Source organism: Ciconia boyciana, chromosome 2 (genome assembly GCF_034638445.1).
Source record: "Ciconia boyciana chromosome 2, ASM3463844v1, whole genome shotgun sequence".
In the NCBI taxonomy this organism is placed as follows: Eukaryota; Metazoa; Chordata; class Aves; order Ciconiiformes; family Ciconiidae; genus Ciconia; species Ciconia boyciana.
The window spans coordinates 167,023,614-167,051,078 of record NC_132935.1 but is presented as its reverse complement, the minus strand read 5'-3'; the positions used below and the strand labels follow the sequence as shown (position 1 = coordinate 167,051,078).

The 27,465-nt window shown below is 45.6% G+C and overlaps 2 protein-coding genes across 3 annotated transcripts in view; one reads left to right on the top strand and one right to left on the bottom strand.

The window, feature by feature from the left end:
- Positions 1-10,648, bottom strand: part of TMIE (transmembrane inner ear) — a 37,011-nt gene extending 26,363 nt beyond the window's left edge. The window contains exon 1 of the mRNA XM_072851634.1: positions 10,264-10,648. Coding sequence (XP_072707735.1) covers positions 10,264-10,362 — 99 coding nt within the window. The 5' untranslated portion in view covers positions 10,363-10,648. The remainder of the gene's footprint in view (positions 1-10,263) is intronic.
- A 4,817-nt stretch (positions 10,649-15,465) lies between these two features.
- Positions 15,466-27,465, top strand: part of ALS2CL (ALS2 C-terminal like) — a 54,431-nt gene continuing 42,431 nt past the window's right edge. Inside the window, exon 1 of one of the 2 annotated variants that reach the window (XM_072854884.1) lies at positions 15,466-15,482. In XM_072854884.1, the coding sequence (XP_072710985.1) occupies positions 15,480-15,482 (3 nt within the window). In that variant the 5' untranslated portion in view covers positions 15,466-15,479. Of the gene's footprint in view, positions 15,483-22,795; positions 23,012-27,465 lie in introns of those variants that run through there. The other variant, XM_072854883.1, reaches the window with a different exon arrangement.

Here is a 27,465-nt window from a genome sequence, read left to right as displayed (position 1 = left end):
GTGCTGTGTTTTGGATTTAGTATGAGAATAATGTTGATAACACACTGATGTTTTAGTTGTTCCTAAGTGGTGCTTACACTGGTCAAGGACTTTTCAGCTTCCCCTGCTCTGCCAGGTGCACAAGAAGCTGGGAGGGGGCACAGCCAGGACAGCTGACCCACACTGGCCAAAGGGCTATTCCATACCACATGGCGTCATGCTCAGTATAGAAACTGGGGAGAGTTGGCCAGGGAGCAGTGATCGCTGCTCAGGGACTGGCTGGGCATCAGTGGGTGGTGAGCAATTGCATTGTGCATCACTTGTTTTGTACATTCTTTTATCATTATTATTATTACTATTTTATCTTCCTCTGCTGTCCTATTAAACTGTCTTTATCTCAACCCATGGGTTTTACTTTTTTTCTGATTTCTGTAGGGGAGGGTGAGCAAGCAGCTGTGTGGTGCTTAGTTGCCCATTGGGTTTAAACCACGACAGGTAGCCTCAATCTGATTCACAGGAGACACTTCATTTGCAGTAGTTGGCATGATTTTGCCATTTTGTGAAGCTCAGCTCTCCAAAGGATGGGTCTGTTCTTCCAAACTTCTCTCTGATGGGCAACTGGGAAAGTGAGCCAGATATAAAGAGGAAAACTGGTGAGAAAAGGAAATTGTGGGGTTTCTGCTGGAAGTCTTCATACCTGGGTAAGTCTTAAGTGCACATCCAGAAGGGAAAGGAGAGAGGAGACAAACAGACACATGGTTGGTGTTAGTCCTGCCAGGGTTATGCCAGATGGGAGCAGAGGTGAAGTGTTAGCTCTGTAGATGGCTGGAGGTTTAAGGTTGACTGTAGCTATTGTTCTAGACAGCCTTAGGAGCAAGTCCCCAAAGGACCTAACGATAGGGCAGAGAGGGGAGCTGCAGCTCTGAGGGTTATAATGCACGTACCGCCTGCTCAGTCAAGCCTTGCACATTGCCAATGGTCCTTCCTGCCATCTGCCTTGCTGTGGCACTTGCAGGCCTGTGTTGTACACAGCAACACAATGTTCCACGCTTTCTGGACTATGGTGGAACACTCAGCGTGTGCAGTAGTGGTCTGCTATGAAGAGTCCCAAGACAAGAGAGAGGCTGTAGCATTTCTCTACATCCAAGAAGTGTGTTTTCTCACGAGGGTCTGCTCTGAAGAGAGCCATGCTTATGGGTGTATTCCCTATCTACAGCTGTGGACAGCAACTCCTTGTGGGTCATGTACCTAGTTCCCTGTCTCATGACCAGCTATGGGGTATGTCATGCACCAGAACCTGAAGATCTTCAGCAGATTGTTTTACTTTATGGTTAATAATTAATCAGCAATAGCCATAAGCGTTGCGTCGTCAAAGAATCCAGGATAAAATAAAGTAGAAAAGAATGCAAATTGCAGATCTGAAGGTGAGGGAGCAAGAACCCACCTACAGCTCCATGGCTTGGAAGTGATGGTACTGGTTTTCTACAGCACACATAGGTTTTGAGTCCCGAATGCTGCCCTCTCTGCCTGTCTCCAGCAAGAGTCAAGAGTGGGATGTGTTCATTTCTTTGTTTGACTTCTGTATAGGATTAATTCTGCAGCAGCAGAATAATTGTAATCAGAAGCAGTAAACCAAAGTCAGAATCTGCATTGATGGTGTTAGGCACAGAGCTGTGGGATCAGACATCCTTGCCTCTTTTGTCTGTCAAACCTTCCAATGTTAGTCTCTTTGCTCTGGGGATCTCAAAGCACTTGATGCATCACCCTTGTTCAACAGAAGTAATATTCCTAGTTCAGAGTAGAGTAGATGAGATGGACAATTAAAAAATATTCTCAAGATCATGGCACAGATCAATAGCTCTCTAGGAAACGGAATGGATTGCAGGATCCTCCTCTAACTGCTACACAATTTACAAAGAAGCCTTCACAGAGATGGAATATGTAGTAGGCATTATTTTGATGTTTAAATGTTCTCCAGTCTAAGTCATGCAGGAATGATGAACCAGCTGTTGGGCTAGTAAAAAGATGGGGAAGAGGTAAATAGACAGAAAGGTAAGGGATTTGCTGACATATTGAGTGCTACAGCAATTGTGTGCCTCAATAGGAGGACAGCCTAGGACTCTGGATCACTGTAGAAGCGTGTGCTTACCATCAGTAGCAGGAATGCTAGTGACTGGAACACTTGCTACCAGTTTATGGACAATTCTGGAGGAAGTTGTGGATGAGGAACAGCATAACCTTAAACAAGGCTGAACTGGCATTGAAGGGAAGAAACAAGTTTGAAGATCTCTGTCACCTCCCTTGGTTTCACAAAAGCTCTTGATGTGAACCGGTACATAAAGTAAATTAGCAAAATGTATAGCACACTTGAGACAAAAGCGCGAAGGAAAAAGGGATGAAGCAAGACTCCTGCAGAGTCTTGACTGTTCATACAGGTACTTTGGTTTAATCACTGTAACTTTCTTCATATTCTTAGAGAGAGCATTGAATGCTGGGGCTGAAATATGCAGTGAAATTACTGTAGTGTAATGGTCAAGCTACCACAGACTAGCAAATTATCATGGATAAGCTGATCTATGGCAACTGCCTGTGTGCGTGCACTGGGACTCGGTAGCAGATGTCTAATATTGCATTACTACACATGCTGACCAGACAAGGTGTCCAAACTCTCAAGTAGGTTGAAAGATGCAACACTGGCCCACATCTGGTCCTCTCAGCTTTTGGAGATGACACATACAGTGGGGGGAAAAAAAACCATCTTAATGAAAGTCATTCTAAGTAGCTTCAAGAAATTGGAACTGCTGATTTGTGCTTGGCAATAACTGTCAAGATAACAGAATGATCGGATTGGGGACAAAAGGAAAAGATGTGAGGAGGTGAAATGCAGCAGAGATGAAACTGGGACAAGGCGATTCTTATGCAGCCCTGAGGGGGAAAAAAAAAATTTCTGCTTCCATCAAGAGTGACCTTGTGCCCTTGGCCACCAGGCGTGGTCCGGAAGTGGAAGATGGACAGATGGATAAAGAGGTTACATTTGGTATGAAGACTAACAGCATTGCTTTATCTATGCAAAGCAGTTGCACTAAACAAAAGAATCCAGAAGACTGGAGGCAGTAAAGAAGACTTCTGCAAAAGATATCAGGCTTCAGAGGAGTCATCTTTACATGAAGGAAGATGTTAGGAACAGCAAATGCAGGCAAGAAGCAGCATTAGCAACACTCGGGTAACAATTCAACAGGGGAAGACTTCTGAGGGCAAGCAGATGAGAGTATAATCAAAGAAAATGATGCAAACACACCTGAAGTTAGCCTCACTACAGTGTTGCTACCACTTAGTTGTCTGGGTAGTGCCTATAGGAATATGAAGAAGTTGGGGCTCCAGGAGGAAAAAGAATTGAGCAGAAAAGAATAACAAGGAGGCTCTGGGCTGAAAGAGTGTATGATCTTGTTATATAAAAGAGAAACTTGTAGCTTAGTTGAGGCTACTAAATTTAAATGTAAAGGAGACAATGACACAGGTCTTGGTAAATATTCCACGTAACATTTATGGAAGACCTGCACTCTCTGGAGCAGCAGCTGGAAAACAGGCAGAGTACAGCACAGTGCCTAAAATAAGATTAGTCTGCTATGTTTAGGCAACTGAAACCAACTCCTAGCCAATACCAATGATGAATATTGAGACCAAAGATGGACTCTTGATTGAGGTGTCTCTCACAGGGCAGTGGAATAGCTCCTTAGTCTCTGACTGCATTGACTACATCTCCCATGGAAGCTGAGGCACCCAGATCACTTCTTGATGCCAGTACAGTAGAGGCGTATTTTTGTGTCTTAACCTTCAGGCTAAATCTCTCCCTCTAAAGAAAATGCATCTACCCTTACTTAGGTGCTTAAAAATGGTGGTACAAGTAATTAAGCCTAAGCTATTTATTCTGAGTTTATTTATGATTGAGAGAAAGTGGGCTATTCATCCCATTAAGGAAACTTATTTTGATCTGATGAATAAATTATTACTTCTCCTCAGTGATTATTAGCAGAGCCTACAATGACTAGCTCAGATTTGGGTGTCCAGTTTCTAGATGCCCAATTGAGAGCAGGTAAATCCCACCTTTGACATCCAATTCTTTGCTTGATGTCCGGGAGTAGCAGCAGGGAAGAGAGACAAGGGGATTTGGGGATGTCCTAGAGATCAAATGGCTCCCAGCAGGAGCTGGAACAGGGACTGGTGGCCCATTACTGCCCCATGCTTTGGTTTTCCATCGACTCAGACCCTACTTGGGGCAGGGGCAGGGATCTAAAGTAGGAGACCAGGCTGAACGATGTTCACAGTACCCCCGCCTCTCTTCTGCTTTATCATCCACCATGGCATGTTCCCCTACCTGTGGAGGCACAACATCTGCTTCCAGTGAAGACTGGACTATGCCAAAGACTTGGCACCCAAACCCTACTGGATGGCATGTCCCCAGGTGTGGTGGAGCCCAGGCATGTCTCCCCCATCCCAGTGTGTCTCAGACTGCACTGAAGAAAGGTCTCTGTGCTGTGTGCCGGCATCACCTTTGCAGCTTCTCCAAGTGCCCAGCAAGGGCTGGGAGGAGGCAGAAACCACTCCGTAAGGAGCTGGATCTGAACTGAGATTGAACACTCAGGGCTGTAAAACATCAACTAAACCCCAAAACACTAAATCATTCCCAGGCAAGTTGCATTTTTAGGTCAGAACAGTTTGACACTGGCTCTTCTAACTAATTAAAAATAAAAAAAAATCATGATTGCTTTGTTTCTGTTTCATTTCAGATTTCAGGCAGGCAGAAACTGTCAGTGGTGATGGGGGGGAAGCAGAGGTATCATCCCCAGTGGAAAAGGAGATAGCTGCTGGAGACAGGAGTCTTATTCACTTCATTGAGCAGCAGACAAGAAAAATTGTAAAAGACGCTGCTTTTCAAGGTCTTTTTTTTTTTTAAATGCCCCTTCTAATTAGGCTCGACTGGTGTTGCTGCTTTGCCTGAGGCATGGCTGGGCTTTGAAAAACTAACAACGTTTATTCCTAATTACATTTGATTACACATATCTAAAGGCCACAGATGGTTCGGGAGGACTGAGCATTGAATAAATGCACACGCGCACTTTCCCTTCCCCTCCTTCCAAGTAACAAGAAGGAGATGGACAATCTGACAATAGACCTCCATGCAGGCAAAACTTACTTAGTGAGGCCATCAAAATCCTCTGCGGTGGTGGGGAAACCCTGGCAGGGTCTAGATGCAACATTGAAAATACAGTAATGATAATTGATCTGTGGCTTCATAGGTCAAGGGGCAATATAATAGGATTATGTATTTAGGAAGAAAAGACTGATCATAATGACTGAATTTAAGTGTGATAGCTGATAAATCTAGTAGTGTTAAATTATGGTGCAGATATATCTGTTGCCCTGGTCATGAGGATTGCTTGTGCCAGGGCTGCTCCTGGGCTGGCCGAAGGACACTTCTTGTGTCCTTCGGCCAGCCCAGGAGCAGCCCTGGCACAAGCCTCCAGCCTCCCTTGTTCCCAATGGGAACCTGACTTTTTTCATACCTGGACCTGTTCATGATCCTGTGAACAACAGCTTTAGATTGAACCCTGATGCCTCCCTTCATCATCTGCTGTCTGAGAATGATAGCAGTCACACAATAGCCTCTTTAGCATAGCTGTAGCATTTAGGATAGTGGTTTATTAGCAGAGGCAATGGATTTACTTATAGATGCAATCTCTCTGCAAATAACAAAAATGCTCTGAGAGCATGTCTAAGTTTTTCCTTAACATTTATGTGGGTTTGGGTCTGTGAGGCTCCAGTGACTTTGTATACTCTCCGTCCCTCTCTCTTGAGCCTCTCAGACCATGACAAGGGATTTTCCAGAAAAGAGCTTTTGTAATTTTCTATAATATTTTGAATTCAGCTGGCCTGAAATACTGGTATCTTCCTAAAGATGCCATTCTTAAAGCTAACACTTATCTGTCAAATCATCATGTGTGTTGCTTGTGTATGTCCTCCTGAACTATTATTTTCTTGTTTTTTCTTTTTATTGTCAGCTATTGAGTTAAATCTATGCATCCACATGGGAAACCAACCTCAGGAGTCCACTATAACTACTCAGTACTTTTACCTGCTTTCGTTTAAATGGCAATCACACATGAGTATTTTTAGATTATTGCATACAGCATCACATCCATCACATTCATTTGGAGGCTACAAATGAGGGTTACTGTCCCTTGAGCTCAACAATATACAGCTAAGTGTAGTATAAACTGAACTCCACTTAATACCCTGTGTTTCAAATATATCATTTCTCCATATGGCAATGTGGAAGTGGAAGGACTTGGAAAATATCTGAAAGCCTTTAATTAACCCCTCACTTTTTATCTTGCAGTGATCTTACCCAACTCCATCAGGATCTGCCTTTGTTCCACTGAAGATATTCATAACTAGGAGAAAAGATTAGGTTGCTTTTAGTTTGGGTTTCTTTTTCCCTACTCTCAAGTCTGTGTTGCAGCTTTTCCAAGGAGTCCAAGCTAGAATGACAGAAGATCAGAATTTTATTGGTAGAGAGAAGGGGCAACTTTTTCTGGTCTGATAAAGCTTCTGAAGAGTTTCTTTTATGTGACTTCCTAGGACAGAGTTTCACCTCCTGACTGGAAAGCTCTAAACTTCAGTCTAGAGACCAAGAGCTTAATAAAGGTCTGACAGATGCAGAATTTGACTCAATAAGGGGATAATTGACTAAACCACACACTACATCCCAAACACGATGTGTCTTTCCACCTCAGTGTCCAACTTCACACGCAGTTCAGGTCTCTTAAGAGCTGACTTGATGCAGGCTATCCTGATTATTTTCTCCATGAGGAATATATACACCTGGGGTCAGAGCACCCTGTGATAACCCATGGGGCTGATGGGCCTAAACTCTACCCAAAGGAGGTGGACCCCAGCTATAAAACAGTAGGTAGTGCCAAGGTCCAGTTTTCAGACTGCTTTTTTTGTTTGTTTCTATCTAGCCTGATTCTCTCCTTTAGAGGTCTGCAGACAGACAGAAAGCTTTATAACAAAGGAGAAAACCCAGGTAAATCAAATGACGGCTGAGAAAAGCCTTGGGATAGGAATGAGAAGATAATTATGTTAATTAGGAACTCAATAATGAACCACATGGTGATGACTGGGAAAATGTGGTCTATTCCAGCTGGTTTATCAGTCCTTGGTATCAATAAAGTGGCTCAACTAAGCATAGAGATTTCCCTGTGCTTTCCCAAAGCAAAGTCCTGATGGTTTTCCTGTTATGCTGCAGAGTAGACTATTCCTTAAGCTGATTACAAAATAGTCATAAAACACTATGGTGCTCATTTTCAGCCGTGGCCTAAAAGAGGACCAAATCTAAGAAGTGATGGGGTTTATATTGGCCTTTATAAAAGGAAATTTCTGTTTTAGAGGCACTGGAAATGTCGATGTTCCTCCCTCCCTAACTTGTCCTAATTCTGTTTCCAGAGTGTCCCTTGGGCACGTAGAAGGTCTGATGGACAAGACCAGTAGTAGTATGAACTGTACGATCGCCTTGTCCCTCCTTCCCTGTGTAAGCTGCCTGCTTCTTGAAATGCATACTTTATCCTAGCTGGGGCTCTTGGACAAATGATGGGGAAGGTGGAAAGCTAAGGAATGGGCCAGTGCTATATGCATTTTATGTAATGGGTATTATTTTACGGGAGCTAAATGCATTGTCTAAGCAGTCCTGTGCAAAGGGGGAAAAAAAGCCAAAGCCGTGCTCTCTTGTTCTTCAGTCTTCTTGGTGCTAGAGCTTCAGTGTGATGATGGAAAAGAGATTTTTCCCATTCTTCTAGGTGTTTAAATAGCACCTGGTAATGACTAAGCACGTGAATGCATTTTAAAGGTCAGGATATGGAGGCACCGAGGGGTGCCTAGGTAGAGCTACGTGGGTGTGATCTAGGTAGAGCTACGTGCACGTGTGATCTTCACGAACCTGTACAAACTACAGTTGAACTTGAGCAAGGCGCTCCCGGGGAAGAGTCCACAGCTCCGGGTGAAGTGCAGGAGGTCTCTGCAGTGCACCTGACAGAAGGGCTCCTGGTACACTGAATGGGGCTGTGTCCAGAGCAGCCCACAGAGCTAATTCCAAATGTACCCAGTGCCAGGGTAGCTTGCTAATCCTTGGACAGTTAACATTCAACCTGGGAGACTGAGAATTCTTCCAAAAGGCCTATGAAAGAGCAAAGCTTTTTGTCAATGCAATTAGATTCAATATTCAGAGGCTTTTATTGCCTCTTCACTCCCAAGTGGAAAGTGCTCATGAATCTGCACATTTGAAAACACTTGAACACCATTAAACAAGAGCATCTTCTTGTTTCTTTACTTGTCCTTACTGTGTGGTTTTTCCGGTTTTGGTCGGGTTTTTTTGAGCTCGTTGAAACGCTCTGATGTCCAGCCCCTTTGACCTTTTCTCTTTTTGCTTTGGTAGGCTGACTTAGCATAAATTGAATTAATCAGGATAACTACATTGTATAATTATTTGAAGTAAAAAGTCCTTGCAGAGCTTCGGAGCAGCCTGTAATCCATCTGCTTTTAGAAATACAGAAACTGACTGTTCATCTAATCTCTTTTTTGGATACCTGGTAGTTAACCTGTTGTGCAGCTTGTGTTTCCAGATGAGATTTGCTCCCTCTGACGTGCTATAAGAAGTAGACAAGCTTTCAAGAAAGTCTGGTATAAGTAAAGCAGACCATAAAATTACACCTGTTTTATAACAGTTTTCATAGTTTTGTCATTTAACTTTGTTTTGCTTTGGCATGAGGACAATTCCTGTAAATGTGCATCTGTGAAACATAATGGAAGGGAACATCTTCCTAGTGGGGTGGATGCTGCGTCTGCATATCTCCCTGGCTTCAGTGAAGCGTGCTTTGTGAAATGTGCATTGTAAGAGAAAGTTCTGCCTCGCTTGTCACCTTGAGAGCTGCTGTAGGCTGAACAGCTTGGAAAAATGACTACGGCAGAGTGTGTGTGAGTTTGTAAAGGAGCTTTAGGTTCCTGTTTGCCTTGCTGGGTATGTTATATCGTGGTCAGATAGGATGGGTTGGTAGACCCATTTGAAAATCCTGAATTAAGTAACTTTAAGACAACCAGAGGGTCAGGGCAGAAGATGGACCACGGGGTGGGGATGTGAACTCAGCACAGTTGTCATTGTCTCTGATGTGTTGGTGATGAACTGCTAAAATCTGCAGACCAAAGGCTGTGGAGATCAGACTGGGCGTGGTGGAAGGCCAGGTGAGGGGCAGGGCAGCCAGGGATGCAAAGTTTTAAAATGTTGAAAAAAATCATTTCTTATGCTAGCTCATCAGAGCCCTCAACACAGCTATGCCTGCACAGATGCAGTTTAGCTAAACCCAGAAATCTGAGCAAAGCAAGCTCTGCTGCAAGAACACGCCGCTCATTGGCACTGCAGCTCTGGGGCTCTGACCCTGGACCAACACAGCAGCTGCCTCTAACGTGGCTCAGACCTTAGGAAAAGCGATGAAGAGGTTGAAAATGGCTGGGCTGCCAAATTTTTGGCAGCTGTAATTCTGGGGGGCTGTCCTTCCAGATAGGACTCTCACTTCTGAAATTGCTGGCAGTAAGTCATAACTGCTGCCAGGGCTTAGTCCTGGGTTGTGAAGCTGCTCTTCCCTCCTGGTTCATCCCACCCTTGCTGTATGGAGCTGGGGCCATGGGAGCGCATAGTCATCCTCAGGGGAAAGCTCTGAAACTGAGCTGTGGGTGAGGAGCATCACCTCAAAAGTTAACATTTTTGCTGAACTAGAGGAAACGAGGGAAGGCAGAAGTAGAAAAATGCAGCCCAAACGTTTAACTTGGGCAGGTACGTCCAGGGATAGGATCACCTGGGTCGTGCCTGGTCCTTCTCTTCTTTCCCTGGGCCTCTGATGAGGAGCACTTGTTGAACACACAGTACTGGGCTAGAAAATGCTGTGCTGTGACTTTGGCCCTTTGCACTGTGTCAAGTTCTCTCTGGGGCTTAAAGCAGCCCATAAGTGCTGACTGTCCTCAGCAGCAGCTATTGGCATTATAAAAGTGCCTTCTTTCTAGTGCTGGGCTTGTGGAAAGCAACAAGCATCTCCCAAAGAAGCTTCTAACTCCTTGGAGCCACCTTAAATTCCCTGCTCTCTGCCCCACCTGTCCTCCCTCAGTAACATGCATGGAAAAAAACATGATTCCTGGACATCCCCAAACCCCCCATCTGTAAAGCAAGTTTCTCCTTACCTCGATTAACTGTGCCATGGCAGCTCTCAAGCAGGACAAGAAGAGGGAGGAAGACCTCACCCAGGAGACAGGATGCTGCAAGGGTGGATCCCACGCCATCTTCTCTTCCCAGTATATCTCTGACTTCTGCGCTGTAGCCCAAAGCAGGGGAGGTTATGAATAACCCAGCCAGCTCTCAGCAGCGTTCAGCATTTACCAGAAGCAGTCGCGTGCTGTCCTGGCCCTTCTTTACTGCCTTCCTTTCTAATCCAGCAGCCACAGAGCTGACGCCGGGGAGTCATTAATTAATTAGACTGGTGTCGCTTACAGAGTGCTCTGCTGCTCTTCAAGCCAAGCTTCGTGAAGGGGGGGATGCAGGGAGAAAAGTAGCGCTCAGAGCTCTCGCTGCTCCCCCAAAGGAAGGTGATTCACTCATTAAGACCCTAGCTTTGCTTTTTTTTTTTTTTACAGCTGCCTGACTGATTCCAGCTCTCTTGTTCTTGTTTTTCTCCTGGCCTGTTGAGAGGACTCTCTTCCCCTAATGAAAAAGGGCTGTAAGCCAAGCTGATGCATCATCAGCATCATAGCTACCCTATGCTAGCAGCGTCCAGTGTTACTAGAGACGAGTATTTGACATCTTGGGATTTTAAAAGCATCTTTCATCCCTGAAGGATCTTGTGGATGTGTTGCTACAGTCTGCAACTTCACCTGACCTCCCCCTGTGCTCGGCACTGGTGAGGCCGCACCTCGAATGCTGTGTTCAGTGTTGGGCCCCTCACTCCAAGAGAGACATGGAGGGGCTGGAGCGTGTCCAGAGAAGGGCAACGGAGCTGGGGAAGGGTCTGGAGCACAAGGCTGATGGGGAGCGGCTGAGGGACCTGGGGTTGTTCAGCCTGGAGAAAAGGAGGCTGAGGGGAGACCTCATCGCTCTCTACAACGACCTGAAAGGAGGGTGTAGAGAGGTGGGGGTCGGTCTCTTCTCCCAGGTAAGAAGTGATAGGACAAGAGGAAATGGCCTCAAGTTGCACCAGGGGAGGTTTAGACTGGATATTAGGAAATTTTACACTGAAAGGGTTGTAAAGCATTGGAACAGGCTGCCCAGGGAAGTGGTTGAGTCACCATCCCTGGAGGTATTTAAAAGCCGTGTGGATGTGGTGCTTAGGGACATGGTGTAGTGGTGGGCTTGGCAGCGCTGGGTTAACGGTTGGACTTGATGGTCTTAAAGGTCTTTTCCAACCTATATGATTCTGTGATTCCGTGATCTCTGAAGGGAACTGAAGGCAACTGGGAAGAGCATGTGCATAGCAGGCTGTAGAAGCTAAAGCTGCAGGGCCACCATCTCCAGCTGAGCTCTGCTCGAGGGGCTCAGGAAAATTATCTGAGTCAGATGGGTAGGGAAAACACATCTTGAGGGCTTTGAGGGGGCATGGGACTCTAAGCTGGACTGTCCTTCCACCAAGAAGCAAACAAAACCTTTGGCCACAGGGTGAAAAAATGAGTCAGGAGGAGAGTGACTGGATGAACCAGGTTTACTATATTGTCCCATATCCATCATTTCTTGTAGTATTTGTTACTGGGAGAAGCCTGGGATTTTAGGCAAGAAAACAAGCAATGAGATCTGGGAGGATCTAGTCACTTCTGCTACTGTGTTCTAGCACTTTTAGAGACATAAGCACAGTTTCAAGAAAAATAGCTCCCTAGCAAATTAATATTTTACAAGCTTAAATAGGCAGGCCAGCTTTAAGGTTTGCATTACTGATTAGACTGTGAAGATTAGAGGAGGGTGGAACGATGCCAACACGCGCATTGCTTCAGATGAAAAGCAGTCATTCGGTTCTCTGCTGCATTTGTGCTTGCTGCAGACTGCCATGGTGACTGTTAGCTGCTGTGTTCCCACGCAAGACGCGACGGGAAACTGTGTGCTCAGAAAATCGGTGTAAGAATTGGGTGCGGTGGAAAGGGAACGCAGGATGCTCTGTTATGAGGTCTCATCAGCAGACAACAGACGGTGGCAGCATCGAGGCAGGGAATTATGCATATGCCTCCGAAGTTGTGCAGCTTGGTCCTCCTTTCCCTGATGAAAAGCCAGTCTGGGGCTCTGATATCCTAAGCAGTGGTTTGCTGAGCTGGTTTTAATGTTTTTCAGCTTGATTTCTTGAGGAAATGGGGCTTTTGGACATGATACTTTGCTTGCCCCTCTCATCCTCCTTTTGCCCTACCTTCCCTCTTCTGGATTTCTAAAACTTTGCTGCTGTTTTAATTCAGCTGAAATTGGCCAAAGGGATAAAGGTCTGGGAGATATTGAATTTCTGTGCATTTCATTTAAAAAAGTATGCCATTGGGTGAAAAGTTAAACCACTTGGAGTCCCCATGGAAGGAAGAAGGACAGTATGTGGACAATTTTTGCTGGACACTAGAGGATCCGTGCTGGGCAGAGATGTTATGACCAGCCAAGCCATGGGGAGCTTTGGTTTATGCCTGCAGCTTGCTAGACACCAGTGAATGCAAGCACAGGGCATAAATCCACGGCAAACTGGGCTGTCAGTTCTGCTGCTTATGGGACTGCTTCCTTTTAGAAAACATTGTCTAAGCACTAGTCTGCTTAAGAGGAGCTTGTGGAAATGCACCTGCTGTGCCCTGGGTCAAACACGGTATCAGCTCCCCAAGCCTCTGGGTTGCTATTTCCAGAGTGCAGTTTATTATTAGTGCTTTGCCCATGGGCCGGAGTTCAACACTGCTCCTATCCTTTTATTTGCGGGTTCTCAAGAGGTGTCGGTTTTTTGAGGTTTATTTTGTTTTTTAATGCATTGAGCAAGTTAGACTGTGACTTTCCTGCAGCTGATAGGGAGCTATCTCCTCTCTGTGAGCTCATGAACCAGGCCTGCCATGGCATCAAACCTCTGCTGGAAAACGTTTGTGCCAAGAGCTATGCAAAAATAGCTCTGACAAACCTGATCAATTTTTTTTTTCCCAACCTCCAGATTTCTTATTCTATATATGGGTCACTGAAGCCGAGTGCCTCCTTTAGTTTTCAGGGGAAAAAAAATGTGGATTCCTGCAGGCTCCAGACCTTTCAGCACTTTGTAACTTCATTTCAGACAATTTGAAAATACTTGGAGTAGGTCAGAGCAGAACCTCCTGCTGGGATTTAAAATTATAAGTTTTCATGTTGGCCCTCTATTCCTTTGAGCTTTCCGAGTTCTTTTTTTTTTTTTTTTCCCTTTTAATTTTCTTTCATGACAAGGAGGACAAACAAACTCTTTATATGCAAGCATCTACTTCTAATTTCAGGTCAGCATCTACTGACCTGATCCCTCGAGCTGGATATTTTGTAGAGAGAAAAAAAAGTGTTGCAAAACTTCTGAATTTAGCAACAGTGAGGAAGTGGGCTTTGCAGAGGGAGGGGAAATAGTTGTCTTTTCCCATATGCAGACCTACCAGCAATGACCCCTCACCGGATAAGGTTACTCATAGGCCACATTGCACATACTGTTATGTACTCACTGATCAGTGGATGACCACCATCTCTTAGTGAAACTACAGGCGCTGTTAAACTTGTCAGCTTCCTATTTATAGCTTGTGCCTTTGCATCGTCTTGGGAAATAAATGAAATGTGGCTCTTGCTAAACGTGTCACCTTACCAATCACGGCAGTGCTGGCGTTACTGCTATGCAAAAGCACGACAATGCTGTTTGGGAGAACGCCGTGGTCCTGAACCGTGCGAGTTTGCTCAGCGTGGCAGCAAGAGCCCCAAGGGTCAAACCACTGAAAGGGGATGTGGCTCTTGCCTGCCTCATCTTCCTCACCCTTGCTGTCTGCCCGCATTTGGGCTGATGGGCAAATGGACGAAGAGCGGCGGGGGACTCAAGGTCTGGTCTCCCTGGAAATGAACTGAGCACCTAAGAAGAGAGCAGGGAAGTGAGTCTCCTTGCTTTACTCTGTCTTTATTGATATCAATATCTGCCAAGTAGCTGGGATTTCTTAACAGGGATTTCTTAACAGAGATTTCTAATGCAAACGTCTTTTGTGAGAAGCCTCCTGAAGAGAGAAGTTGTGTGTCTTGCGTGTGCTCATGCTCACTTACGTGTCGTAAAACTGTTTGCTGACACTGTTGACGGAAATCCGAGACTGACCCGGTGGGTAACTTTTGTGCATGTCACATCTCTGTTACACTGCTTGTTCTGCTGGGCGCACGTTGATTCTTTTCGTCCATGTGCTTCGAAGCACCTTGAAGCTGCGGTGATGGGCACTGTGCAGGGTTACAGTGTTTGGAGAGAAATAACCCTTTGCCATGCAGAATACATATTCCTGAATGAGTGGGAATAAGGGATTTGGGGGAAGATGGAGGGTCTCCTTTCCTGCTGAAGTGTGGGATCATCTCTGTCCAACCATTCCCAGAGCCCCCATGCACTCCAGCAATCACTTCCAGGCTTTCTCTGCTCTCCTCGCTCTTCCCCCAGAACAGTGAGGTCCCAAACCTATGTGCTTGCCTGGTCTCCTGGGTGTCTGGAGATTTCCAGGGATACCAGGCTTCCAGTTCTCTATTGCTCTTCAGCCCAACCATGAGCAAAGAGGAGGCAGCCCCAGGGCAGGGGAGGAGACCTGGAAGCCAGAAGAGGGGAGAAGCCAGGAGAAGGGAGGAATGGATCTTCTTAAATACCTTTAGCTGCAGTTTAATCCCCAGACCATTATGAAACATTTTTCCCTTCATCTTTGTAGCTCCCTTTTAGGTATTTGAAGGTTGCCTTCAGTCTCTGAAGACTGTGGCTAGGAAACCTCCTTTGTAGGAGAAGTGCGGAGGCTGCATTTGTTTTCAGATGGCTCCGTCGTAACTTGCTTGCCCTGTGCACCACAGAAGCACAACAAGCTTCCCCACAGAGCTGAAGGCAAAGTCAGGAACACCCCTAACACTTGCCTATGGGGAGCGGCAGCCGCATCGCCCATCCACAGCTGCCGTTCCCCTTTAAATTCTCTAAAAGCCATTCAAGTATTGAGTTTGCTTGCTGAAACGTTAATGTGGAGACTGGCCAAGCGATGGCAGCCTGCCAGGGGTTTCCATGTCTACCAAGAATGTTTTGCAGTGCACCTTGGGAGAGGAACATTACGTCCTTGAATTTTTTTTTTTCCCCCTCCCCTTAAAGTGAGTAAATAAAGTAGCTGAAAAGTTAGAGCAGGCAGCTTTCATGACCAGCTCTTTCCATTCACATGGCTACATATCCTGGCTGACAGCTCAACCCATGGTAAGATGAAATTTTTGCTCAGGTGGAGTTCGGCTGCCGGGAAATGCTACTAAACTGCTGTTGAAGTGGTCTTGCGGGAGATTGTGGTGCTACTGCAAAAGATTTGGCTCTGTGCCATGATGAAGATCAGGGGGTTACAGCTTTGGAAATGGGGTGATGTTCAGTGCATGGCAGCGTCTCTCTCCAAATTTTATTGCTTGGGTACTTTGTGGGGTTAGGAAAGGATGCATCCATGTTTAAGATACAAGACAGTTTGGGGAGGCTGTGAATTCAGCAAAATCCTACCATCTCTGCCTCCGTAAAACAGGAATGCTGTTCATTTCCTAGTTGCATCGAGGCAACTAGTCACAAAATCCCTCCCAGTGCTGATAGGGAGTGTGTCACGGGAGCAGGATATAATGGTACGATTCACTGCAACGCTGTGGGACAAGGTGCCTTTCTTTCTCTGGCACCATGTCTCTGGGCAATTGGGTTTGTTATGTAGCAGATGTGCCTTGCGATTGCAGGTGGCTTCCAGCCCAGTGGGACAGGTCCTTGCTGTCCCCATTTAGTTGCTGAAGGGAGAGGTTGGATACGGCCAACGTGATGCTGTGAGAAGGGCGATCAAAGGCAAGGAGAGGGTCACCAATCTCATGTGGCTGCAGAAGGAAGGTCACCTCTTCCTGGTTTGCACTGTCTCCAGGGTCAGTGTTGGAGTGACTCGTTATTGCTTGTACAGCAAAGGTGGGTTGCTGATGGGCTGTCTGGTCTATGCTGCTATCTCAATGGGGGATTTGAGAACTGGGAGGGATAGGAATGCGGGGAAAACTGGGCCAAGACTTGCTCTGCTCTTCAGAGTTGCTCATGTGCTGGCTGTCCCTTGTCATCTTCTCCCACACGGCCTGTGTTTGAGGAAAGACTTTCCCAGCCCTTTCAAATCAAATGTTGGCTTTCTCAGGAGGTACCCATAAAACCCATTTGGGTGATGGGGGGTGACTGGTCTTGGCCACAAAAATGTCTTGTGCATTAAGAAAGAAAATCTAGTTGATTTCTGCTCTCCATCCTCCTACAGTGAGTTACTCGTCTGTCTATAGCTCTGATCCTTGCCCCTCTTTCATGTCTCCATGTGCCAGATGCCTCTGGCTATCGGATTCCTCTGATCCACTGACTGGATGCATCTGACATAGCTTGCCAAGGAGTGGGAAGAAGGCCCCAGAATTGCAGCTGGGGTTGTGCCACCCTGCTCAGAGTATTTGGAAGAGCCCTGGTAAAAGTGACCGTCCTCCTGCAGTCAAGCACTGTAGACCTCTGTGCCGTTCCCCATCTGGGCTGTTCTGCAGCCCAAAAGACTCATGCAATTAAGTTCATGCTTATCTCACTGGTACCACTTCTCTGCTCCAACTCAGACAAATTTTCATGTCATTTTCAGAGCTGGAAGGGTTGTAATAATTCTGCTACAATGAAAGAGCAATACAATACTTTTTTATTATTACCCAGGTTTCTGGAAACTTATCCATCCAACTAACTATGGAAAAGCTCATGGCTTCAGGTAACTTTGCAGAGAGGAAGAAGCTGTTCTGAGCTGAAAGATGACAGCTTTGTGCTGACATAGGAAAGTGGGTTTTCTTGGTTTGTCTTCCTGTTTTATGGCTATCTGCATGTATAGCAGCTCCTATGGAATTAGGACTGTCTGCCAGAGGCTACTGTTTGTTTTCCTCTTTAGCAAGGCCTTTAGTTAGACAAGTTACCACAGAGCAATAAATAGTTTGCAATCATGAGTCATGTTTCATTCTTGTACCTAACTGGGCATCATGGATTTATTTAAAAAAGGCTTCCTTGTTTATGTATTTGTTGTTACAGAAAAGTAATCCTCCAATAGAGTCCCTACGCTTCTCTTTGACTGGCCAGCTGTCACTGTCGAAGGTAGCTGCTCTAATGACTGGTATTTCTACCTGTTTTGTTCAGTGGAGTAAGAATTAGAATTGCTTTACTGAGCAGTAAGCACATTAGCTGTGTAATGCCATGTGGTACGGTGTCCCAAGTGAGCTTGTGTCTTTGGAATATGATGTGGGGCTTGGTGCAATTGCAGAAGTGCTTGGTATCTTCCCAAAGGGTCTGTAAACCACCTGGGCTTTCCAAAGTTCTCAGAGAATCCCTGACCTTTGGATGGCAGCTACAGCCAGATGGATGGGCATCCTGACTCGCCCCTCTGCCCTCAGGGTAGAAGCAAGTACCAGAGGTTACACGGAGGGGGACACACCTTGAAATGGTGACCGTCCCCACCATGACCATCTAGTTCTCCTGCCTTGGCAGCCTAATATTCTGTGCTGTGTAGGACGGGAGGAGGATGGGACCAGTTGGTGCAGCTCATGATGCACAGTTTCAGCACCACCGTGTTGCAGCTGGAGTTTGTCCAATAGGCTAAGGAACTGGTACAGCTTGACTAACAGGCACAAGGAGACGTGTTACTCTTGGGTACTTTTTGGTCCTTGGATCAGGACCAATGTTTTGTCCCTTATGTTGGTGGCCAGTATGCTCCTGTTTGGTTTTTCCCCTTTCCAGCTCTTCCTTACTCTAAAGAGAACCAGGTGCTACTGGTGAAGGCCCTCAGCCAACAGCTACTGTCTGTCCAGGGTCTTGTGAATGCCTTGGATGACCTTGCACTTCTACAACTTAAAGTTGTAGCGAGTCCCTGCCAGTGATGGACCTTTGGCAATGCTGGGTGCTAAGAACTGGGTCTGCCATAGACCAGGCACTGCATAGACGTGTCATCAGAGACAGTACCGGGACCAAGTGCTGTCTAACAGAGGAGAGCACAGGTGGAGTGGACTTGCCAAAGGTCATGTAAACAGCTGGGGAAACAGTATTTAGGTCATCTGGCTGCTCAGCTAAGGCTGAAATGTTTAGACTGTGCACACTTCCCGGGATTAACACTTGACTCTTCAAGCTGAGAGCTTGTGTGGGATCAATACTGTGACATTTACTTTGCATCTGAGCTCTCTGTCTAGCAGACGCTGAGACTGGAGGTTGTAGGAACAGTCAGTCTCTTAACTTTGGGGCTTTCCTACATAAGGAAATGAGTGTCGTAAGGAAAGATGTTGAGTACATATCGATATCTTTTCCATGACTTCTCTCCTTATGCTTGTTCTGTGCCTGTCCTGCTCCTGGCCAGTCTTGTGCTGCATCTGTCCCTGGTCTTGCCTGATTGTCATCTCTGTCTCTCACGGACAGGAATACAGATGCAGATACATGACTGTTTGCAGTGCCTGTTACCTGAATTCTTCTGTTTATCCTGACATGAGTCTGGAGAATTTCTAGAAGTGTTTGATTTCTATACTGGTTTACTGCTGAATGGTATCTCAGATGTAGAAAACATGTCTGTACGCATTGCTGATCCCAGTTTCGTGTTCCTTGTTTTCTAGTCACTCCTGCCTTGCATGCCTCTCTTACACTTTAGGGAAAACTCTCTTGTTGCCTCAGTGAAAAGAACCAGGATAAGTTTGATTATCAAGAAGATTGTGAAACTTCTTTTGCATGAGATATGAATAATTGCACACTTAGCTCCTGTTTCCATGCATAGTTTCCCAATGGCATGCACAAATACCGTGCTTCTGGGCTTGCAAGGCACATGAGTTAAAGAGTACGTGCTTGAATCAGACATCCACCTCTATGTTAGAGTCCCCTGGGTGAGTGAATCTGAGTACTTCAGCTTGTTGCTCCTGTCTGGGGTGGGTGCTGTGTCAGATCCTTAGCTGGCTAAAGCATAACAGATCCAATGAGGTCCCAGCTGCTATGACTGCCCTATTCCTTGCAAAAGCCTCAGGTGGCCCTGTGGAATGCCTGTAGCAAGGCAGAAGAAATATCAAGTTGGTGCTAGCTGGGATTATGGGCCTGGCGCCACCTTAGATTTGCATTGCCTCCTCTACCTCCCAACTCAGTCCTCTTTTACTTGGCACTGATGTGCATCTGAAACTCTTGGGATGTCTTGAGGGGTAAATGATGCTGCTGATTTTTTAAAATAGCTTTTTGGAAGGAAAAGAAAGCTATATGATACTGGGATTTATGCCAGGAGGAGCTATCTTTTGTTGGAGGAAAAAAAGTAGTTTATTTTTTTCTCACGTCTTCAAGCAGCCTCTACCCAGGAGTAAGCAGGAGCTGAGGTTTCATTGAATGATGCTGTGGGAATGGGAGGCTGCAGGCTGTTTGCTGCTGCTCTGGGGCATGCTTCAGTAACCCCGTGTGGAGCTGGTATAGTGAAGGACATTATTGTAACTGAGTCATAAGACAGCTATTTCCAGAATGGTTGGTTCTTGTAACATGGCTTGGTATTGCCCTGGTGATAGAAAGATGTGCTGGCCAACAGAGCTGACTCAGCATCGCTGGGCCCAGAACTCAAGAATTTGCCTTGAATCTAGTTTCAGCAGAGGAAGCCAGACTATAAATAGGCTTTGGTTAAAAAAACAAAACCAAAACAAAAACTCCGTGATGGAAAAGGCAACTTGTTTCGGGGAACCTGGGTTTGGAGGAAATTATGAGGGTGGTGAGACACTGGAACAAGTTGCCCAGATAAGTTGTAGGTGCCTTATCATTGGCAGTGTTCAAAGTCAGGTTGGACAGGGCTTTGAGCAACCTGATCTAGCAAAAGATGTCCCTGCCCATGGCAAAGGGGTTGGACTAGATGATCTTTAAAGATCCCTTCCAAGCCAAACCATTCTATGATTCTATGAAAGGAGACATTTTCTCACGAGGGTGAGATTTGGTGGAGGTTTCTGTTCTCATGGCTAAAAACCCTAAGCAGGAGGAGCAAGGTGAACTCCTTCTCTTAGAGTTTTCTTGATCAAACCTAGTTTGGTATTTCTAGAGGGGTAAATGCTTTTGATTGCCATAGGTGGCAATCCAAAGGTGGTTGAATGCCAATTTGCTGGGCCACTTACATAAGGGCAGACCTCCTGGAGACAGTATGCTCATTGGTGCCACTGCACTGCAAGTGCCTCTCCCCGATCCCTTGAGTAGATGTTTCTAGTGACAGTGTTAAGCCTAGCTTTAAACCATGTTCCCCAGAGTGACACATGCAAGAATAGGAAACAAAGATTTAAAACTGAGGTCAAGCAGGAGAGCAAAATATAAAGCCTGAACCACCTGATATTGCTGTCTGTAGACAAATGAATGCTAGCAGCATCCCCTAAGCTCCTGGCTAGAAATGGTATCACATGCTCTGTGTTTAAGATCTGTGGCTGGAGATAGCCAGCAACAATTTCATTAATAACGATCTGGTCAGACAGTGGGAGAGAGACCTAGAGCTGATAGGGAAGATTTCTAAAGACTTCTGTAGAAAACTGCTGTGTGTGTTTATTTAATAAAAACTGTTAGTAGAAGAAGCTTCGTTTCGACAAAACTCCAGGCGCAGACTCCTTATTTCAAAAAGAAAAGCTGCATCTGTCAATGTGTCCCTGATTTTGTTGTTGTTGTTTCTTTTTTACAACTTAAAGTCTCTCCGGTCTACTTTTTTTTTTTTTTTAAGTTCAAGTTTTTAAACCAACAAGTTCCCAAGACCGAAACAGGACTTTTTGTCTTCAGGTTGATCAGGACTAAAACTTACCTATTTGGAAAATATGTCTTTGGGTATGTTCCCCCCCTCCGAATCAAATCAGGATGGGGAAGCAATTGCAGTATTACATTTACAAGATGAGAAAGATGTCTCGTACACAGCCTTAGATGCTCTTGAAACATCTGTGTCCTCATCACTGTCCTGTCTACTGCAGAAACGTTCTGGACAGCAGAGCAGTATTGACACTTTTTATGAGTCTTTATCTTAAGACATACCAACTGCCTATACAATATAGGTGATGGACCATGCTGTGTCTCACCCTCCGTATCCAACCCAGACCTAATCTGGTCTTAAAGGCTGGATGTAAAGATGTCCACAGTGTGTTGAAGGTTCCCATCATGGATGCAGAGGAGTCAGAGTGATCCTAGCTCTAGGATGGCTCAGTGGTTGCACAAGTAGCAGCAAATCACTCATTTTTCGCCTAGTGTTTTAAGGCAAAGCAACAAGAATTCGTGCTGTAACCTGTGGCAATCTGGTAGCTGCTGCACAATCATCTGAGTTGTCCATACAATGGGGACAGGTTTGCTGACTGTGGGAAATATCCTGGTCTAGAAGCTGGAGGTCTTATCTCTGTTGAGGACAGCATGTAGGGGGCAGGAATGTGAAGCTGTTCAGAGGAAGATAAAGAAAAATCCTGGCTGTCTGGTTTGCTGTCGGAGGCATCCAAAGGAGCAAGGGTGATTAGGGCTGGGGAGAAGTGGGAGAAGAGGAAAAGCAGCAAATGAGTAGGAGTGTACTGAGAACTGGGTTGCACAGATCATGACTTGCTTTGTCCACATCCAGGAGGGATGTCTCAGAGCTGAAATGCAGAGGCGCAAACATCAGGACTTGGGGCTTCTGCTGCTGCTCATAGCAGGTAAGGCCGAGAAGCAGCCTGGAGATCTCAGACCAAACATGATATTTCTGCAGACTCTGAGCATTTTGGGAAAACTAGCTGAGTGACTGGAAACAGAATTCTGCTGACAAAAGGCAAGCAAAAGAAAAGAGGTGTCCCAAACCAAAGTCATACTGCTCTGTGTCAACACAGTTTCAACACAGCTTTACCGGACTGGAGTTAAAAAGAATAATAGGGGAAAAACATGAATCCAAAGCATGCACAACAAGCCACTTGACCAAAAGTGTACAGAAACAAGCCACAAAGCTGGGCTTGAGGCCCAGACCCAAATGCACTCAGTGGGTTGAACCAGAAGACCTTAGATGTAAGGTGGGCTCTCCTGTGTCCATCTCCCCCAGCGTGGAGCAGAGCTTCTAAGCCTTTCACGCAATGCTGCAGGAGAGGTGGAGACCCAAACCTTCGTGCTCAAGAGGGAAATTCTCGGTACTGGGATCTCTGAAACCCTCCCGCCTTTCTGGAGTGTGGGCACTATCATAAGCTCTGTCAGGGAGCAATCTCCATCTGTATAGGGTCTGGAGGCTGGAAAGTCCTCCTAGGCTCAAGCACCTATGCAAAGACTTTGAAAGGACTTGAGGCACCTGTCTGCCATCTAGTCCCTTGTGGGTGAGCACTTCCTCAGGATGTGGAAAATCTGATTTCATTCCAAATTTTGGACTGAAAGAAAAAGGTCTGTAATTGTGCTGAAGTCCTGATCACCAGCTCTTTGACTATGCAGCTTGCAGAGCAAGTAGGAGGCCGGCAGTGAGCTCATTGCTCACTCATCCTTTCCATTCCCTGGGTATTGTTCCCAGCTGTGTACGAGGATTGCTGCTCTGAGAGTTGCTGCTCTGCCTGCCGGTGTGGTGTAAACCATTGTGTTGAGGCAGACAGTGAGTTATGGGCACATCCCTCTCTCAAAAGACCCCAGGAGTCTGGGAAAATGGGAAGGAAATCAAGACAATAGAAGAACCTCTCCGAACAAAAGGTGATTGAGGCATCTCTTTTCTCCTGTTACACCCTGAGCATCCTCGCTATAGAAACCGACTTGTCCTGATCCCTCAGCCCGCAGTAAGTTCCACTAGTTTGTAAAAGTCCTTGAAATCATATAGCCGGGGAGGAGGCAAGCTGCTGAGTCGTAACATGTCGGAGCGCCTGGGAAAGAATGGGGCTTTGTTACTGCTCTTCAGCCCGCTCTGAAGCAGAAGGGGAGGGCGTGCGGCTTTGTCGGGCAGCGTCTCTACTTTTTCTGATGTGGAGAGCGAGTCCGTGGTGGCAGCTGCTGCTTTGACAAAACGATTGTGGGGCTTTGCTGGAATTGGGGATCAACTGGAAAAATGCTTTCGTGCTTTAGGAGGTGGGGTGGTGGCTGAGCTCCAGTAGATGGGCTGAGGAGGACTCTGGGTCCTCCTGATAGATGGACTTGGGGGTTTTGGGGTTGGTTTTAGGTTTTTAGAAGGAGGGGAAATAGCTACAGCTGGCTGAGGTGTAGCAGAGGACAGATTTTGCATGGATCATGTGCAGGCTGTCACATGCTCTCAGCAGCAGGCTCTGAATAGCAGGAAATGTCCCATTTCCCAGGGTTTCAGTCTGTGAGCTACAGCAAGCACAGAAGTTGATGGGAGAGACTGGCAGAACAAGGAGAAAAAGCACAGGAGATTCATTTGGCAAACTGCTATGGGAATGCACTGTAGGTGAAAAGGGATTAGAGCTGAGAAATGCCACTTCACAAAGAAAAACACATCCTTTCCTTTTCCCTTTCAGTTTCCTGTATTTTAAGTTTTCCCAACACATGAGCTGCAAGAGCATAGATCACAACATTTCTTGTCCTTTTAAAAAGGCAAATAACAAGGAATTGCTTTAGAAACCCTATTTGCACAGGTTTCGTAACTGTCTCTCTGGGCTCTGTGGATGTCTCATCTAATGAACAGGCCCAGATCTGTGTTTCAGCAAACAAGGCGGCTGGACGTGGGAGGGAGAGGTGGGAGGGGAGAGCGACGGCTCTGGGAGCACCGAGTATTTCAGGACTCGGAAGCTCAGAGGAGCTACTGCCGTAGCGCTTACCACGGGGAAATTTTAATTGGCCACCTTATGCAAGGTACGTTACTCTACATGCTGGTTATTTTCGGGTTTTGTGACCAGTGTTCGTTGGTTGGTTGGTTGCCCATTGATCCTGAGGCTCAGTTTTATGTTTAGACATACGCTGTAGGAGGGGTGTAAGATCAGCCTTAGCAGGCTGAAGAGACTGTGGAAGGTAATGTGCTATGAGTAAAAGTCCTGAGGCAGAGTAAAGTTTGGGAGTGTTTTCTACAGGTAGAAATTTTACCTGTGCAAGTGACCAAAGGTGTGGAGTGCATTTTCCTGGAGTGTAAAATGTACTTCCATGCACCCCCATGCTTCACCTAGACAACACATTGGCCTTGCATAAAGAAGGTACGTTGTATTTAAGGTATTTAATTCCCAGTATGGTCCAGACTTGTGGCATTAAATCCTCTGCTTGCTCTCGCCTTGTGTTTTCCAGAAAGGGATGCTGGAGAAGCATGTGCACGCACGGTCCCTCTCCTGCAGGCAGCTGCCTGATCCTGTTGTGTGTCGGGGCTTGCTTCTGTTTTGAGGGAGGGATTTTCCATCTGTGCCAGGCAAGCAGGCAGCTTCACCTGGCAATATAAGCCTGATGAAGTAAGGCTGGAAACCACGCGTTCATGCTGGGGTTGCACAGCTTGGCTGGCAGAGTAAAGAAACCAATACCCAACTAATTAGTCAGGATGAGAGAGGCTGATAAGCTCGCCTGGGTTTCTGCGAGGGAGGGAAACGGTCAAAAGCTTGCAGGTGTCTTAGGTGTTAAGTGAAAAGTCTGGGTCAAAGGCCCAATTCTAGGGGAACAGTAACACACTTAAGACTTTTTAAAAGTTACAAACAACTATGTGTTTAGAGCCAGAAGAGGAGGAGCTGCAGTTCACAGGATGGACTGTTTTTAAACTTTAGCTTAGTTTAATTTGGACCTGAACCAAAGCTGTGTCTCTGTCTGTGGAAATTTCCTATGGCCTGGAAGCTTCATAGACCTTGCAGCTGCTCCCTGAACTTGGTAGTTTCATTACTGCCACTGCAATGACTTCAATTCCCAATGAGCTGCAAGACAAGGTTTTTGAGGATCCGCAAGAAAACCAGGCAGAATTGTCTGTCAAGACCCTGCCTTCAATTTAGTAACGAATTTTGGAGGCAAACAACATCAGCAAGTTCAAGAGAGATAAGATAAATTCAGGGACAACAGGTCCATAGGCAGATACTAGGAATAGGGTTGCACCCTTTGAGATCTCTAATGCAACAGTTGGTTGTTGGAATACAAGCGGAACGGACCTCAGAAAGTGGCCAAGCTTATGTTTGTTCTCTAACAGCTCTTATTCCTACTGCCAGACTAGCTCAACCACTGGCCTGACCCCGTCGGGTATTGTTTACATTCCTGTTGAATTGGAAAGGGCTCATGCAAAGTACTTTGGGCTCAACGAACAGGAATTTTCTTGTGAAACAGTTTTGTCAGAGCTTAGACCAGCTCTTCATGTCATCAAAAGACCTGGGTTTTGGCACTCAAATCACCTCAGTGGACTGTGGCATCTCAAAATGATGATCAGAGGTTAGGAAGCACTGGCGACTCTTTGCAGGTCTGTCCTGCCTTCAGTAGCTTGTAATTTGTCCTCCAAGAGCACCTGAAGGGTTTGGCGAAACACTAGAAGCTTCCTACTACACTCAGTCTTTAGCAAAAGGCCTTGGGCACTAGAGGAGAGAGGAGGAAAAACTGGGCAGTTCTTCAGTCAGGATTGTTGTTAATGTTCCTGGCCATGAGTGAGTTTAAGGGACCCAAACAGAAAGCAGAGAAAGGCTGGGTGTAGGGATTAAACTAATCCAGGCAAGTCTATTTTTTCTCTATTCCTGTTCCTTTGTATGGACTTCAGCCCTGCCCTATTTCTGGCAGGTATTGGGGATGCCATGCTAAAGGTTGAGGCCAAGGGAGAGTGTTATTCCACAAGTGTGAGGTCGTTTGCCCGGTGTGTGAGATGCCAATATACAGACAGGGCAGAGGTATTTTATTTCATGTCTGCGCAGAGATGGGTGCTAGGTGGTAGCTCCACAAAGCCAGCACAAAGTTTAGTCATGCAGGTACAGTATTTATACAGTCTAGTTATGCATATGCATAAGTAATTATGCAAAGCAGTTTTCTATTGGTCTACATTTCTCTTATTTCAATTTAACGTTACAGTGCTACTTTAATATTCTGCGCATGGTCAAAGGTGAGGGGTCTCTGCTTGGGCTGGGGTCTGCAGCTCAAGGGGTGTGACTTTTAGTATTATAATGAGGCTAGTTTGTGTGAGGGTGCTTCTTATCACACTTCTACTAGGAGTTTCAGATGGTTCCCAAAACATCTTAATTAGCTTACATATTTCTCCAGGATGTGCTTTACTCCCAAGGACAGTAATTCTTGATTAGACGTTCCATGTTCCAGTCTGAATCCCACTTATCGACTTTATGTAAGTCCTGGCCCTCCACCAGCTCCTGATTGACTACAATTCCCCCCTTCGAGACTATAAGACTTTTCTTCATAGTCCTCATATGTCTCATTATTAGTTCTCATTAATAGTATGTTATTTCCAGTAGTAACTTGTACAATTAGTCGTCTAACACATTTTAAGGCACAGCTAACAACAATACAGATGAATAGCATGATGATTACAATTATAATCATCATTTGAAGTAAACTGGCTAACCATCCGGTTAGGGAGAATCCAAAACTTTGTAATATTTTGTTTAGAAGTCTGAATATGTCTACTTGATTTTGCCACTTATTTTGTCTCTTTGTTGATCTAAATGAATGGTCAGTCATATGGGGGACAGGGATGCAACAACCTTTGTTTTTCAGTTTTAGGTACCCACATACCCCGTGTTCATCTAATAACATTAAATCTAAGGTTAGCCTATTCTGCAATGTCATTTTTGAAGTTTCCTGTCATTGAGTGTTTAAATCTTGTAATCCTGCTCTAGTTGCATTTGCTAATAGTTCTACTTGTCCTGTTAGATTGTACAACCACATTCGACTCTGAAAGGAGGTAATCTGGAGACCAAAGAAAGCTTCAGTTTAAATCTAAAGGTAAAATTCCCCACTTGAGGGGATTGGCTGCAGATTTATGTAATGGTAAACAGGCCATTATAGTGCGGACGTTATGGATTCTTCCGAAGGATTGGATAAGTTTTAAGACTAGATTTCTGTTAAAAAAAGTAAATGCTAGGTTAATCAATATCACAGATACAATTTTCACTGTAACCATGCTAAATTAATAACATTTTCCAAGAGTGTCCTAGGAGTAATTTCAATAGTAGTTTTCTAAAGGAAAAACCTTGATACAATTTATCAACAGTCCCTGGTGAGTCAGAGTTTCAGTTCTCCAGTTGGCATAGAGGTCCAGTTGTCCTGGCCTGGTGCCTTCTTTACTCTAGTATAATGAATCCAGGAGTCGATCCCATTCACCTTTACC